The sequence below is a fragment of the Rhinoderma darwinii genome, chromosome 2, assembly GCF_050947455.1.
Source record: "Rhinoderma darwinii isolate aRhiDar2 chromosome 2, aRhiDar2.hap1, whole genome shotgun sequence".
Lineage (NCBI taxonomy): Eukaryota > Metazoa > Chordata > Amphibia > Anura > Rhinodermatidae > Rhinoderma > Rhinoderma darwinii.
The window spans coordinates 391,264,278-391,281,988 of record NC_134688.1 but is presented as its reverse complement, the minus strand read 5'-3'; the positions used below and the strand labels follow the sequence as shown (position 1 = coordinate 391,281,988).

At 41.2% G+C, this 17,711-nt stretch overlaps 1 protein-coding gene across 4 annotated transcripts in view; it reads left to right on the top strand.

Moving 5' to 3' along the window:
- Positions 1 to 17,711, top strand: part of CD99 (CD99 molecule (Xg blood group)) — a 67,672-nt gene extending 49,961 nt beyond the window's left edge. For all 4 annotated transcript variants that reach the window (XM_075850775.1, XM_075850776.1, XM_075850773.1 and 1 more), the window contains one exon: positions 17,161 to 17,711. In XM_075850775.1, the coding sequence (XP_075706890.1) occupies positions 17,161 to 17,186 (26 nt within the window). In that variant the 3' untranslated portion in view covers positions 17,187 to 17,711. The remainder of the gene's footprint in view (positions 1 to 17,160) is intronic.

The window sequence follows — 17,711 nt, the reverse complement described above, 5'->3', positions numbered from 1 at the left end:
CCCAAAGGTTGCTGATTTTTTTTTTTTGCCTATTTATTATTTGCTTTTGGATTTCGCTGGCTACTGAACAGGTATCAACTCCTTCTGGGACCGGCTTTCTTCCTCTCCTATTACTGCACCTTCCAGAAATACCACCACTTTAGGAAAATGGCTAGACGTAATTGGGTGGTGTGATACGTGGCGACACCTTAATCCCAATTTAAAACTTGACTTCTGTTACTCCCCAACACTTTGATGTCTATCCCGTATAGACAACATCTTTGTCTCCCTCCGTACCTTGCCATATGTTACTGAGGTGACTTGTCTCCCTTGTGGGATCTTAGACCACTCCCCTCAGCTAATTTCTCTGCCCATAGCCCCACCTATGCCCCACTTCCATGGCAAACGCAAATATGAACAAAGCCTAACCCTGACCCTAGTGTTTCAAGTGAAACTTGGGATGTGGTCAAGGCGTACCTCAGGGGGTGTCTTAGATTGGCAGTTTATTTTTTATTAAGCGTTCCACTAGGGAGTCGGAGGAAGTAGCACTGGAAGTTATGAGCAGCAATATATATCGACACCTCAACAGGTCCCATTGGAGAAGCCTTCAATGCTCTAAAGTGGTCTTGTACATTAGATGTGTGTTGGCCAAATCCACCAATTTTCAGCAGGACCAGCCGACCATCTAATGTGTTTGCTATTGGTGGAAAATCGGGACACCACCAGATGTCAGGGTAGAGGAGGGTTGGGCATGTTGGAATCCTACATTCTTAATCTTTTTGTTTGCAAAGAGATTAGCCTCTGGCAGCATCTTCACTCCCTATCGACAACGCACACAGGCTTGGCCGAGCAGGCATGTGTATGGGGGAGTCAGAAGGAAGAGCTGTCGGCTGACAGCTATCTGAAGTGTATGGCCAGCTTTATTCCCAATTATTGGTCCTTAAGGCTAAATGCTGCGTCCTTCCATAAACCAAGACCTTTCTAAATGGTAATCAGTCGGTGAAACTGTGAGCTTATCTCGCTAGGGATAGCTCTGGCCCTCCTGCTATCTTTTATATAAAAAATGAGTAAGGTCAAATTTGTATTTCCATATCTTTTATCTCCCAGTGTATCAATGCCTTTCCATTCTATACTCCTCAGTGGAGGAAATTGCCTTCTCTAGTCAGGAGCTTACATTTCATAATCTGACAAATGAACAGATTCAGATTCTAGAAGTGCATTTTACACTGGGTGAGATTACCAGGGCTATAGCTACCCTCACTTCCGGGAAGGCTCTGGATCCTGACTGACTTCCTGCTGATATTTATAAATGCTATTTGGATCAACTTCGCCCAAAAGCTATTAACCATGCGTTAATTCCAGTATTAATGAGTACTTTGGCTGCCTCTTTATATGAGGCCTCAATTATTGTACTAGTACACAGGAATGTGTTTCATACAGATCCATTTCACTGCTTAATTGTGATTGTAAAATACTATTTAACCCCTTCCCTCTTTGGCCACTTGACCTTCAGGACAGCCTCATTTTTCAAATCTGACATGTTTCACTTTATGTGGTAATAACTTCAGGATGCTTTTTACCTATCCAAGCGATTCTGAGATTTTCTCGTGACACATTGGACTTTGTTACTGCCAAAATTTGCTCGATACATTCAGTATTTAATTGTTAAAAACACAAAAATTTGGCGAAAAGTTGCAAAAATTTGCATTTTTCTACATTTAAATGTATCTGCTTGTAAGACAGGCAGTTATACCACACAAAATTGTTGCTAATTAACATCCCCCATATGTCTACTTTAGATTGGCATCGTTTTTTGAACATCCTTTTATTTTTCTAGGACATTACAAGGCTTAGAACTTTAGCAGCAATTTCTCACATTTTCAAGAAAATTTCAAAAGGCTATTTTTAGACGCCAGTACATTTGTGAAGCGACTTTTAGAGCCTTATATATTAGAAACCCCCGATAAGTCACCCCATTTTAAAGACTTCACCCCTCAAAGTATTCAAAACTGCATTTAGAATTTTGTTAACCCTTTAGACATTTCACAGGAATTAAAAAGGCACTGTCACGACATAAGTGCCCTATCTCCTACATAAGGAGATCGGCGCTATAATGTAGGTGACCGTTTTTTTTTAAAATAAAAAGCATTACTATCTACTTTTACCACTTTATTAGCGATTTTAGATTTATGCTAATGAGTTGCTTAATGCCCAAGTGGGCGTATTTTTACTTTAGACCAAGTGGGCGTTGTACAGGGGAGTGTATGATGCTGACCAATCGGCGTCATTCACTCCTCTCCATTCATTTACTCAGCGCATAGGGATCCTGCTAGATCAGTATTGTAAATGTGTTAGTATAAGACGGCACATAAGGAAGTGTTTAGACAGTGAATAGACATTCCACGGGATGTCTATTCACAATTTCTGCGCTTCGTTACTGTTTCTATGGTAGTTACAGCAGAGGAAGCGTGATCTCGTTGTAACTTGTCATTTACAGCGAGATCTCGCGAGATCACGCTTCCTCTGCTGTAACTACCACAGACAGAGTAACAAAGTTCAGAGATTGTGAATATATATCCTGTGGAATGTCTATTCACTGTCTAAACACTTCAGTATTGTTAATGTGTTAGTATAAGACGGCACATAGCGATCTAGCAGGATCCCTATGCGCGGAGTAAATGAATGGAGGAGTGCATGACGCTCATTGGTCAGCGTCATACACTCCCCTGTACAACGCCCACTTGGTCTAAAGTAAAAATACGCCCGCATGGGCATTAAGCAACTCATTAGCATAAATCTAAAATCGCTAATAAAGTGGTGAAAACAGATTGTTTTTTTAAATAAAAAGCATTACTGTCATACATTATAGCTCCATCTCCTTATGTAGGAGATAGGACACTTTTATAATGTGGTGACAGAGCATCTTTAAAGCAAAGTAGAGGTGACACTTTAGAATTTCATTTTTTTTTATTATTTTTTGCAGAAATTTAATTTTTAATCTTTGTTACAAAAAAAAAAGTTTTACAAGACAAATGCAACTCCATATCTATTGCCCAGATTCTGCAGTTTTTAGAAATATTCCACATGTGGTCCTAGTGTGCTACTGGACTGATGCACAGGCCTCAGAAGCAAAGGAGCACCAAGTGGATTTTGAGGCCTCCTTTTTATTAGAAAATATTTTAGGCACCATGTCAGGTTTGAAGGGCTCTTGCGGTCCCAAAACAGTGGAAATCCCCCAAAATTTACCCCATTTTGAAAACCACTCCCCTTGAGGAAATCATCTAGGGGTATAGTGAGCATTTTGACCCTGCAGGTTCTTTGCAGAACTTATTGGAAGTAGGCCGTGAAAATTAAAATCTACATTTTCTTTGAAATAATGTAGATTTAGCTCATTTTTTTTATAATTTCCACAAGGACTAAGGGAGACAAAGCACCGCAACATTTTGTAAAGCAATTTCTCCCGAGTAAAACAATACCCCACATGTGGTCATAAACGACTGTTTGGACACACGGCAGGGCTTAGAAGGGAAAGAACGCCATTTGGATTTTGGAGCTCAAATTTAGCAGGAATGGTTTGCTGAGGCCATGTCGCATTTGCAAAGCCCCTGGGGGGACAGTGAAAATGCCAACAGTTAATCCATTTAGGAAACTACACCCCTTGAAGAATCCATCTAGGGGTGTAGTAAGCATTTTGACCCCACAGGGGTTTCACAGATTTTATTAGAATTGGGCAGTGAAGATAAAAAAAAAATCCTTTTTTCTCCCAATAAGACGTAGCTTTTCAATTTCTCAACAAATAAAGGAAAAAAAGAACCCCAACATTTTGTAAAGCAACTTCTCTGGAGTACGGAAACACTTCATATGTGGTCATAAACCACTGTTTGGGTACACGGAAGGATCAGAAGAAAAGGAGCGCCATTTGGCTTTTGGAGTACAGATTTTGCTGGATTGGTTTCTCTGCACCATGTCGCTTTTGCAAAGCTCCTAAGGTACCAGTACAGTGGAAAGTCCCCAAAAGGGATTCCATTAACGAAACTACACCCCTTGAAGAATTAATCTAGGGGTGTAGTGAGCATTTTGACCCCACAGGTGTTTCATAGATTTTATTAGAATTGGGCAGTAAAAATAAAAAAAATCCTTTTTTCTTCAATAAGACGTAGTTTTAGCTCCAAATTTTTCATTTTCTCAACAAATCAAGGAAAAAAAGAACACCAACTCTCGTAAAGCAATTTCTCCCGAGTACGGCAATACACACGTGGTCATAAACTGGTGTTTGGGCACAGAGTAGGGCTCAGAAGGGAAGGAGCACCATTTGCTTTTGGAGTACAGATTTTGCTGGATTGGTTTCTGGGCGCTATGTCGCATTTGCAAAGTCCCTGTGAGAACAAAACAGTGGATCCCCCCCAGAAGTGACCCCATTTTGGAAACCACACCCCTCAAGGTATCCACCTAGGGCAGTAGAGCATATTAACCCTGAAGGTTTTTGGCAGCAATTGGTGTGCACTCGAGGTTGCAGAGTGAAAATGTTTGTTTTTTTTCTTTAGATATGCCAATATGTGGTGCCCAGCTTGTGCCACCATAACAAGATAGCTCTCTAATTATTATGCTGTGTTTCCCGGTTTTAGAAACACCCTACATGTGGCCCTAATCTTTTGCCTGTACATTCGACCAGGCTCAGGACTGAAAGAGTACCATGTAAAATTGAGGCCTAATTTGGCGATTTACACAGTATTGGTTCACAATTGCAGAGGCTCTGATGTGAAATAATAAAATAAACCCCTGAGAAGTGACCCAATTTTGGATACTGCACCCCTCAAGGCATTTAAGGGGTGTAGTGAGCATTTTCACCCCACGGGTCTTTTCCATAAACTATTGCGCTTTGGAATGTGCAAAGTAAAAATTAAAATTTTTCCCTAGATATGCCATTTCAGTGGCAAATCTGTCGTGCCCAGCTTTTTTCATGTTTTCTGTAACCGAATAACGTATAATTTTTTTTTAAATAGTGTTATTTCTTTTTTTCGGTTACAGCAAACATAATAAAAGGAAGCCGACAAAGCAGCATTACAAGTCATTATTTCCAAAGATCTTAGGCCTCATGCACACGACCATAGCCATGTGCACGGCCGTGATTTTCGGGACGGCCGGCAGCGGAGCGTCATCTGCGACCCGCCCGAAAATCGCAGGTTGTGCACATTGTCCATTATTTTCTATGAGCCTGGAAAGCAGAACACGGCCGTAATAAGACATGTCTGTTCTTTCTGTGGTCCAGGCACCTGGGCCATGCACGGACCGTGGAAACCACGGTCGTGAGCATGGGCCCATAGAAATGTATGGGGCCCGAAATTCTCCCGTGGATTTTCAGGGGAATTGCGGCCTCAAAAGCACATTTGTGTGCATGGGGCCTAGACAGAGGACAGTCTGGGTAGGTAGCTGACTATATTGCAGCCAACAGTTGGCTGAAATATTGTATAGATCAAAGCAATGGCAGATATATAGCTGAACCACATGCTATACATTTGCAATTTTATTTTTTTATGGACTTGCTTAGCTATATATTGCAAAGACAAGAAGATCTCGACTCCTGCTTTATTACGTAAACTCTGAACTGCAAACTCCTTGCACACACTCTTGTTTGCCATTGCTGGTAGAATGTCAACTGAGCAAATAAACATTCTCCCTGTATCCTGAATATAAATGACACTCCTTTGTTTACCCATCTGAGAACGCAGGTCATGTACACATTTATTTTTTATTGGAACTATTTACTAACAAATAAACGTAAGATTCTTGTTTAGTAGTCTCATTCAGAACGTTACCAATAACTGTCAACAATAACTTGAACTGGTTCCCTATGTTTGTAATTCCTTTTTTTTTATCTAACTAGGTTAAAAATGTTGTTCAAAGTAATATCTTAACCAGTGTCACGAAAAATTTTTTTTTTACATCCGTTTGGTTTTAGTGTTTTATTAAAAACTTTTATATTTATTTGTGTGTTTGTGTTTTACTTTTATTTTTTATTTTTACACTTTTTCTTCCCTATGTGGGCTGCCATTTTTTTTCCCATTTCTGTATGTGTCGATTAACGACACATACAGACATGGAATACGGCAGCTACAGTCCCATAGTGAATGCGAACGGGGCCCGTTCCATTCACTATGCTGTACGCCGTCTGTGTGGGGACGGCGCATTCGCCGCTCCCACACAGTCCAAGTTGAACTGCGCGCCGTCCGGCGCCATTTTCCTGTAGACCGGAAGTCGCGGCCGGACAGTAAGATTACTACTTCCGGTCGCGGCTTCCGGACTTGTGCACTTGGAGCGGCGGTAGCAGACGGACCGGAGGGAGCGGCGGTGACTGGAGCAGGTAAGTTATTTCTATGTATGTTCGTGTTTTACTGTGTTTACTAGTGTATGTTAACCTACTACACTGTGTGTTAGCTCTAACAATGGTGACACACAGTGTAGGAGGTTTGACCGTTCAATCCCCTCGTTTCTCCCGGCACTAGCCAGGATAAAGGAGGGGGGGGGATTCTGAGAGCTCACTAGAGCGAGTGAGTTTTCCCAAATTTTGCAGCATAAAGCAATGTGGTTGCTTTACCACATGCAATGCTGCAATTTTTGGAATTGCTCCATCTAGTGACCAGCACTGGGAAATATTATAAATTAGAATCTAATTTATAGTATTTCCTGACTAGTGAAAAGAAGTAAAAAATTAGAACACTGTTTAATCATTTTAACACTAACTGTTCAATTAAAAAAAGCAAAAAAAAACAACTCGCAACACATTCCTTTTAAGAGGTTGGAGCTTTGTTTTTCTGATACAGAGCTCCAAAACCTGATCAGTCCTAGTTTTACAAACATAACATGCTGGCTGCCTGTAGCTTCCACAAGGTAGCTTACTGCACGCTGTTATACATTAAACTAAATAAATCCGCAATGCAGGAAACTCCTAAATTGTCCAGTGGTGGCTGCAGACAGCCAGCATGTTACATTTTTAAAACTGTCTATGCAGGGGATTTGGAGCTGTGTATCAAAAAAACTGCCAGAACTCTGGCCGCTATAAAGATATTTAATGGCCTTTAATCAGTAAAGAAATTTGCACTGATATGCTGATAAACTATGCAGATTCAGTTTAACCCCTTCATCGTAAACCACTTTCAGATTTTAGTTTTTTTCCTCCCCACATTCCAGAAGCCATAACGTCGTTATTTTCCCGTCTATATAGTACTATGAGGACTTGAATTTTGCAGGAGTTTTTTTAGCACAATTTATTTTGCCGTAGAATGTACTAGGAAACGGGAAAAAAATTATTTGTGGGGTAGAAAATGAAAAAAAAACAGAGATTCCTCCATGGTTTTTTGCGTGCCGTTTTTACGGAATTCACTGTGCAATTAAAACAACATGTTAACTTTATTCTGTGGGTCAATACGATTACGGCGATACCAAATATATATAGTTTTGTCTATATTTTACTACTTTTACATGTAAAAACCGAAGTGTAAAAAAGAAAATTTATTGTGTCGCCAAATTCCAAGAGCCGCAACTTTTTTATTTTTCTGTCGATTAAGTGGTATGAGGGCTTATTAAAAACTACAGCTTATGCCGCAAAAAATAATACCATTTTGGTGTACATGCGACTGTTTGATCACTTATTTCATTTTTTGTGGGAGATGAGGTGACAAAAAAAATTGTAAACGCCAGAATGTCTAACTTTTATTTATTTTTTTCGTTCACCGTGCGGGTTAAATAATATCATCATCTTGTAATAGTTCAGACTTTTGCGGACACGGCAATACCAACTATGTTTATTTTTTTACTATGCTCTAGGGGGAAAATGGGAAAAGGGGTTTTTTTTGAACTTTTTTTTTTATTTTTTTTTTACACACCCAAAACAACTTTATTTAACTCCTTTTTACTTTTTTTTATTAGTTCCCCTAGGGGACTTCAACCAGCGATATACTGCAATACTAATGTATTGCAGTATATCGGGACTCTGACAGGCACCTACTAAGCCCTGCCGCAGGCAAGGCTTAATAGATGTACAAAGATGGCAGACCTAGGGGCGTTCATTAAGCCCCCAGGCAGCCAATTCAACCATCGACCGCGCCGCCCCCCCCCCCCCCCCCCCGCGGGTGGGTGCGGTGGGCTGTTAGAGGGGGTCGCCCCCCTCTTTCTGACGATTTATATGCTGCGGTCAGTATTGACCGCAGCATTTAATGGGTTAAACTAGCGAGTTCGCGCTCGAGCGCGATGCCGCTAGTTACTCTGAAGTGTCGGCTGTAACATACTGCGTGAGCCTGCTCCATACTTCCCCTACCCGACTTCGGCATATGGATACGTCAAATGTCGGGAAGGGGTTAAAGGGTTATTCCCATCTCCCAATTTTTTATTTTTCCATAATACTGTGTTTTTGCATTTCTCCAATCAATTCTTTTACCCCTGTGTTATGTCTGTCACTCCATCTCCACTCCTTGTTCCCTGGTTTCCCAGCTTTGTGGGCAGTCCAGTGGCCACGCATCATGTGAAAAGCCAGTTTCTAGGTGCGCGTTCACAATTCTAGTATGTATGCAATTTTAATATCCGCGTCATGAAGAGCAGATCCTAGCCACTTTAACCCTGCTATAGTAAACCCGGTTTCCCCGATGTCCCTCCTTGCCCTCTCCTTTTTTGAAGTGTCCCTGTATATAAAAAAAAAATAAGTAAATAAATAGGACAGCCCTGCAACAACCAGGATAAGGGATCTATTTGTCAGCCCCGGATGAAGCTGGGAAACCAGCCAAGTGTGCGTTGGCAAAACAGAATTTCCCTGCTGAGCTTCACAAAGATTGCCTAAAGTCACTTACATTCTTTTCCCCCGATCAGGATTAATATCATTACTGTACCACCTCATAGCTGCAGCAGGACCTGGAGTGTATGTGCAGTCACGCTGTCATCAGTAGCGCTGTCTGCATATAGAGTCCCAACAGAAGACCAGAATGAGTTGCTGGCACAGCGGGTTTCAAACACGCAGAACAGGACAGCTCAAGGGCTACTGTGCATGCCTGGGAGCTGTTCTATTCTCTTCTATTAGAAGAGTAGGAAGTTGGCTGGTCTGGGAGCTACCATACATGTGAAGTCAATGTCCGCTCCCGATAACTAGGCCAGAAATGGAAATTTACAAGCACATCTGCGCAACCACGGTGGTGGTCATAACCATAGGAGACACAGGTTATACAACAATGGACAGGAATGGATTGATCACTAGTGTGGCAAATTTGGGAAAATGATTTCGTAATTTAACCCCTCTCCGCGCGAGTAAGTAACTGTACGGCATTGCGGGAGGTTACTGCCCGCACGAGGACGTACAGTTACTGAGTTTTTTCCGGGGCACACTGTCGGCGACAGTGTGCACCGGGAATCGGGAGGTCGGCTGCTCCGACAGCTGACACTCCACTCTTGCCGGCCAGCGGTCCTTTGCTGATTTCGGCGAATTGACCCCTTAAATTCGGCGATCATTTGCAATCGCCGAATTCTAGGGGTTTATAGCATTTCGGCAGACCCCGGTCCGAAATCGCGGAGTTTGCCGATAGTTAGCATGGGAAATGGAAGCCAAACAATGGCTTCCGTGTCTGCCATGGACGGAAGCCCATCAGGACCAACCTTCGGCTGGTCCTGATAGGTTTCCTGTCAGAGTGACAGGAAGTCACGGTGTCTTTCCCGATGCACACTGTCGGCGACAAGGTGTGCATCGGGAACTGGGAGATCAGCTGTCTCCAACAGCTGACACTCCAGTGTTGCCGATCAGCGGCTCATCGCCGCTGATTTCGGCAATTAACCCGATAAATGTGGTGCTCGATTGCGACCACCACATTCAGGGGGTTTGTAGCACATCAGCAGCCCCCATGCAATTATGGGGGCTGCTGATGCTTGTGATGGCACCCGGGGGCCAGACAACAGCCTCCGGGTCTGCCATGTATGGAAGCCTAAGAGGACCAGCCTCTGGCTGGCCCTCGTAGACTTACTGTAAGGTTGGATTCACACGAGGTCATTTACGTCCGTAATTGACGGACGTATAGCGGCCGCAAGTCCCGGACCGAACACAGTGCAGGGAGCCGGGCTCCTAGCATCATAGTTATGTACGATGCTAGGAGTCCCTGCCTCGCTGCCGGACAACTGTCCCGTACGGTAATCATGTTTTCAGTACGGGACAGTTGTGAGGCAGGGACTCCTAGCTTCGTACATAAGTATGATGCTAGGAGCCCGGCTCCCTGCACTGTATTCGGTCCGGGACTTGCGGCCGAAATACGTCCGTCAATTACGGACGTAGTGACCTCGTGTGAATCAAGCCTCAGAGTGACTGTGACGTCACACTGACAGATGGAATACGTTACACTACCTAGGTAGTGAAATGTATTCTAGCAGCGATCAGAGCTGCAGGTAAAAAAAATAAAGTGTAAAAAGTAAAAAAAAGTTAATAAAAATGTTTTATAAAAGTGTAAAAATAAAAGTTTTGGTTTTCCTATAATAAGTCATTTATTATAGAGAAAAAATGAAACCGTTAAAAAAAAAAAAAAGTACACATATTTGGTATCACTGTGTTCGTAACGACCCAAACTATGAAATTGTTTTTTTCCCGCACAGTGAACGCCGCAAACAAAATAAGCGGAAAGCTGTCAGCATCGCTATTTTTTTGGTCACCACCCCTCCCAAGATATAGAATAAAAAGTGATCAAAAAGTCGCATTTACCCCAAAATAGTACCAATAAACTACAACCCGTCCTGCAAAAACAAGCCCTTACACAGCTTTTTTTTGACAAAAAAATAGTTACGTCTCAGAAAATTATTTTATAGAAACTTAAATTTATTGTGCAAACGCTGTAAAACGTAAAAAAAAAACTATACACATATGGTATCGCCGTAATCGTACTGACCGGCAGAATAAAGTAAAATGTAATTCATTGCGCACGGTGAACGCTGTAAGAAATAAAGCATTTAAAGCGCCAAAATCGTTGTTTTTTTTGGTCACCTTAGCTCTAAAAAAAAATCCTGTGGGGTCAAAATGCTCACTATACCCCTAGAAAAATTCCTTGAGGGGTATAGTTTCCAAAATAGGGTCACTTTTGGGGGTTTCCACTGTTTTGGTCCCTCCGGGGTGTTGCAAACCTGACACAGCACTGAAAACCAATCCAGCAAAATCTGCGCTCCAAAATCCAATAGGCGCTCCCTCCCTTCTGAGCCCTGCTGTGGGTTCAAACATCCGTTTATGACCACATATGGGGTATTGCCGTAATCGGGAGAAATTGCTTTGCAAATGTTAGGGTGATTTTCCACTTTATTCCTTATAGAATTTTTTCATTTTAACGTTTCCACAGAAAAAAAAGGTGATTTTCATCTTCACAGACGAATTCCACAAAATTTTGCAAAAAAAAAAACTGTAGGGTCAAAATACTAACTATACAACCTTCAAGGCATTTTTCTAGGGGTAGTTTCCAAGATGGGGTCACTTTTTGGGGGTTTCGACTGCTTAGGTACCACAAGACCTCTTGAAACCTGACATGGTGCCTAAAATATATTCCTAAAAAAAGGAGGCCCCAAAATCCACTAGGTGCTCCTTTGTTTCTGAGGCTGGTGCTTCAGTCCATTAGGACACTAGGGCAACATGTGGGATATTTATAAAAACTGCAGAATCTGGGCAATAAATATTGAGTTTAGTTTCTCTGGTAAAACCTTCGGTTACAGATTTATTTATTTTTTATTACAAATGAATTTCGGCAAAGAAAAATGATTTGTAAATTTCACCTCTACTTTGCCTTAATTCCTGTGAAAAGCCTAAAGGGTTCAAATACTTTCTGAATGTGGTTTTGAATACCTTGAGGGGTGCAGTTTTAAAAATGGGGTGATTTATGGGGACTTTCTAATATAGAAGGCCCTCAAAGCCACTTCAGAACTGAACTGGTCCCTGAAAAAATGGCCTTTTGAAATTTTCTTGAAAATATGAGAAATTGCTGCTAAAGTTCTAAACCTTGTAACGTCCTAGAAAAGTACATGAAAAAAAATGATGCAAACAAAGTAGACATATGTGGGATGTTAACTAGTAACTATTTTGTGTGGTATTACTATCTGTTTTACAAGCAGATACATTTAAATTTAGAAAAATGTACATTTTTGCTAACATTTGACGTGAATTTATCGACAATTTTTTCACGAACATAAAGTAAAATATGTCATGAGAAAACAATCTCAGAATCGCTTGTATAGGTAAAAGCATTCCGGAGTTACCACATAAAGTGAAACATGTCAGATTTGAAAAAATCATCTGTCCACAAGCCCAAAACAGGCTGGTAACTAATTGCCATGATGGGAATATCCCTTTAATCCCTTAAGGACGCAGCCTAGTTTGGGCCTTAAGGCTCAGAGCCCATTTTTCAAATCTGACATATTTCACTTTATGTGGTAATAACGTCGGAATGCTTAAACCTATCCAAGCGATTCTGAGATTGTTTTCTCGTGACACTTTGGGCTTCATGTTCGTGGTAAAATTTGGTCGATATATTCAGTCTTTATTTGTGAAAAATTGCAAAATTTAGAGAAAATTTACAAAAAATAGCATTTTTCAGAATTTAAATGCATCTGCTTGAAAAACAGACGGTTATACCACCCAAAATAGTTACTAGTTCACATTTCCCATATGTCTACTTTAGATTGGCATCGTTTTTTGAACATTTTATTTTTCTTGGACGTTACAAGGCTTAGAACATAAACAGCAATTTCTCATATTCTTAAGAAAATTTCAAAAGCCTTTTTTTGAAGGTGCCAGTTCAGTTCTGAAGTGGATTTGAGGGGCCTATGTATTAGAAACCCCCATAAAACACCCCATTTTAAAAACTAGACCCCTCAAAGTATTCAAAACAGCATATAGAAAGTTTTTTAACCCTTCAGGCATTTCACAGGAATTAAAGCAAAGTGGAAATTAAATTTGCAAATTTCATTTTTTCTGCTGAATTTCAATTTTATTCAATTTTTTTTTAGTAACAGAGAAGGTTTTACCAGAGAAACACTACTAAATATGTATTGTCCAGATTCTGCAGTTTTTAGAAATGTCCCACATGTGGCTCTAGTGCGCTCGTGGACTAAAACACAAGCCCTAGAAGCAAAGAAGCACCTAGTGCATTTTGAGGCCTCTTTTTTATTAGAATATATTTTAGGCAGCATGCCAGGTTTGAAGAGGCGTTGAGGTATCAAAACAATGGAAACCCACCAGAAGTGACCCCATTTTGGAAATTACACCCCTCAAGGAATTCATTTATGGTTTTTGTTATCATTTTGACCGCACAGTTTTTTCACAGCACCTATTTGAATTGGGCTGTGAAATGAAAAAAATTATATTTTTTCCAATAAAATGTCATTTTTGATCAAATTTTCTTATTTTCACAGGGAACAACATACCCCATTTTGTTGCCCAATTTGTCCTTAGTGCGGCAATACCCCATTTGTGGTGATAAACTGCCGTTTGGGCCCATGGGAGGGCTCAGAAGGAAAGGAGCGCTATGTGTTTGTTGGAGTCCAGATTTTGCTGGATTCGTTTTCGGGTGCCATGTCGCATTTGCAGAGCCCCAGAGGTATCAAAGCAATGGAAACCCACCAGAAGTGACCCCATTTTGGAAACTACACCCCTCAAGGAATTCATTTATGGTTTTTGTTATCATTTTGACCGCACAGGTTTTTCACAGCACCTATTTGAATTGGGCTGTGAAATGAAAAAAATTATATTTTTTCCAATAAGATGTCATTTTTGATCAAAATTTCTTATTTTCACAGGGAACAACATACCCCATTTTGTTGCCCAATTTGTCCTTAGTGCGGCAATACCCCATTTGTGGTGATAAACTGCCGTTTGGGCCCATGGGAGGGCTCAGACGGAAAGGAGCGCTATGTGTTTGTTGGAGTCCAGATTTTGCTGGATTGGTTTTCGGGTGCCATGTTGCATTTGCAGAGCCCCAGAGGTATCAAAGCAATGGAAACCCACCAGAAGTGACCCCATTTTGGAAACTACACCCCTCAAGGAATTCATTTATGGTTTTTGTTATCATTTTGACCGCACAGTTTTTTCACAGCACCTATTTGAATTGGGCTGTGAAATGAAAAAAATGATATTTTTTCCAATAAGATGTCATTTTTGATCAAAATTTCTTATTTTCACAAGGAACAACATACCCCATTTTGTTGCCCAATTTGTCCTTAGTGCGGCAATACCCCATTTGTGGTGATAAACTGCCCTTTGGGCCCATGGGAGGGCTCAGAAGGAAAGGACCACCATTTGGCCTACTGGAGCTTTTCTGGTGCTAAGTCATGTGTGCAGAAGCCCCTGAGGTACCAGTACAGTTGAAACCCCCGAGAAGTGACCCCATTTTAAAAACTACACCCCTTAAGACATTCATCTAGAGGTGTAGTGAGCATTTTGACCCCACAGGTACTGTGTAAAAGATAATGCGCAGCAGATGGTGCAGTGTGAGATTTGCAATTTTATATATGTATATGCCATTTCAGTGTCCAATATAGTGTGCCCAGCATGCGCCACCGGAGATATACACCCCTTAAATTGTAATGTGGGTTCTCCTGGGTACGACAATACCCTACATGTGGCTGTTATCAGCTGCCTGGGCATACGGCAGGGCTCAGAAGGGAAAGATGAGGGGGGTAAGCTGTGCGGAGTGCATCAGGGTAAATTGAAAATCAAGGGATGTATGATACATTTTAAAACAATCTTTTATACAGAGCCCTGGTTTTTCGGGACACGTGTCACATTGGTATATTGTGTTCTTCCTTATCCCCCTCTTATAGCAGACTCTGCACCTCTTTTGACTCTTTCCCTTTCCACCGGTTTGGGGACCTTCTCCTGGAAAGTGTTGCCCTGGTACGATGCGCCCCCCCTTCCTGGTCCCTAAAGATTAGATCTTGAAATTCCAGGAAAGTTCCCCTCTGGCCTGCACATCGACGTAGCACATACGCATTGTACAAATCCATCTGTATGATGTGCCCGGCCAGCTTCTTATACTACACCGCATGGCGCTGTAGGGCTTCAGGACTTGATTTGACAAGTCCATCCCTCCCATGTACCTATTGTAGTCCAGGATGCAGTCTGGTTTGGGGATGGCCTTTCCTTCATATATCCTAAATCTGTAGGTATACCCTGATGCACTCTCGCACAGCTTATACATCTTCACGCCATACCTTGCCCTCTTACCCGGCAGGTACTCGCGGAATTGAACCCTCCCTTTAAAATGTACCAGGGACTCATCAATAGAAAAACACTTCTCGGGGGTGTATGCTTGGGAAAACCGGGCACTGGAACGGTCTAATAGGGGTCTCCGTTTATACAAACGGTCAAAACTGGGGTCATCTCGGAGTGGGCACGGCTCATTATCAGTATAATGTAAGAAGCGAAGTATTGCCTCATTTATTTATTTTTTTAGGTTCCAGTTCATTTCTGAAGTTGCTTTGAGGGGCCCATATATTAGAAACCCCTATCAAACACCCCATTCTAGACCCCTCAAAGTATTCACAACAGCATTTAGAAAGTTTATGAACCCTTTAGGTGTTTCACAGAAATTTAGAGCAAAGTAGAGGTGAAATTTACTCTTTTTATACCATTTTTTTTATAACACAAAAGGATTTATCAGAGAAACGCAACTCAATACTTATTGCCCAGATTCTGCAGTTTAGAGAAATATCCCACATGTTGCCCTCGGGCGGTAATGGACTGAAGCACCGGCCTCCGAAGCAAAGGAGCACCTAGCGGATTTTGAGCCCTCTTTTTTATTAGGCACCATGTCCGGTTTGAAGAGGTCTTGTGGTGCCAAAACATTGGAAACCCCCCAAAAGTGACCCCAATTTGGAAACTAGACCCCTTGAGGAATCCATTGTAGTTTTCTTGGGGTGCATGCGGCTTTTTGATCAGTTTTTATTCCATTTTTAGGTGGCGTGGTGACTAATAAACAGCAATTCTACTATTGTTTTTGTATACTTTTTTTTTTACAGCGTTCACCGTGCGCTATAAATGACATATTCACTTTATTCTGCGGGGCGATACGATTACGGCGATACCAGATGTTTATAGGTTTTTTTTATGTCTTATGGCGTTTGCACAATAAAATACGTTTTGTAAACAATCATTCACTTTTTGTGTTACCTTATTCTAAGAGCCATAACTGTTTTATTTTTCAATCAATAAAGCCGTGCGAGGACTTATTTTTTGCGTAACGAACTGTAGTTTCGATCAGTACCATTTTTCGGTACATGCAACTTTTTGATCTCTTTTTATTCCATTTTTTGGGAGGTGAAGTGACCAAACAATTGTGATTGTGGTACGGTTTATTAATATTTTTTTTTACGGCGTTCACCGTGCGGGATAAATAACAAAATAATTTTGTAGTTCAGGCCGTTACGGACGCGGCGATACCAATTATGTATAGTTTATTTGTTTGTTTATATATTTTTATTAATAATAAAGGCCTGATAAGGGAAAAAGTGGGACTTTTACTTTTATTACTTTTAAAACTTTTATTTTCTTATTTTTACACATCTTTTTTTAACTTTTTTTTTACTTTATTACTTTGTCCCACTAGGGGACATGAGGGCAGGAGGCCCTGATCGCTATTCTAATACACTGCACTACATGCGTAGTGCAGTGTATTAGAACTGTCAGCTACTCACTGACAGCAAGCATAGTGGGTCCTGACGTTGTCAGGACCCACTAGGCTTCCGTCTATGGCATAGCCGGACGCCATTGTTTGGTGTCCGGTTGCCATAGTCACCATCGCCGGCCGCTATCGCGTAGCAGGCCGGCGATGGCAGCTTAACCCCTAAAAAGCCGCGATCTCTATAGAACGCGGCTTTTAAGGGGTTAATCAGCGGGGACACAGCGATCGGTCCCCGCTGTAGGAGCTGTGACAGCTGCTGAACAAGACAGCAGCGTCACAGCTCCTGTATGTGTCGGGAGGACGGCCGAAACGGCCGTTACTCCCGAGACGTACTATTACGGCATGGAGCGCGAACGATACAGCTGCCATGACGTAATAGTACGTCAAGGAGCGGGAAGGGGTTAAGGCTTGAAGTGCCCACATCTGACTACTTTGTATTTACTAAATGAGCGCTTGTCTGGCGATTGTGATAGTGTTGTAATATGTCTTTCTGCTTTTTCTGCAGCTCAAAATACTCTGCTTTCAAAATAGATGCTGGAATTGGAATATGTACGTGTCTCAACGGTGTCCACCAAAACGCAATTCCTGAACAGGGTTTTTCAGGATTATGTATAAATTCCGCAAGCTTGAGTGGACCGCTGTAAGCAGCGCAGCCGGAAATGTTTTATGGACATTATAGATGTTCTTGGTCAGATTGTGCCTGTTACATGTTTGATCTTACATTTTTGTTTTATGACTTCCCTGTTATTTTAAAGTTTTTGTTTTTTTTAATTAGAGTTGTTTGAATTAACTTTCGTTTTCCGAAATAATATTATTACTTCTGTGCTGTTTTTTTTTTTTATTTGTTTTTTTTCTGTTTGTTAAAAAAAATTAGCTAACTGATATTAGAAACCATAAAAAGTTTGTTTTATAGAACATAAAACCTAGTGAAATAAGGTTTTTGCCAACTTTAAATATGTTTCATCACTTTTAAAGGTACATTTTAAAATTGGCAAAGCATACTTGTGGTGTTGCCGGCACTGAAAACTACTTTTTTTTTTTTTTTTTTTTTTTTTT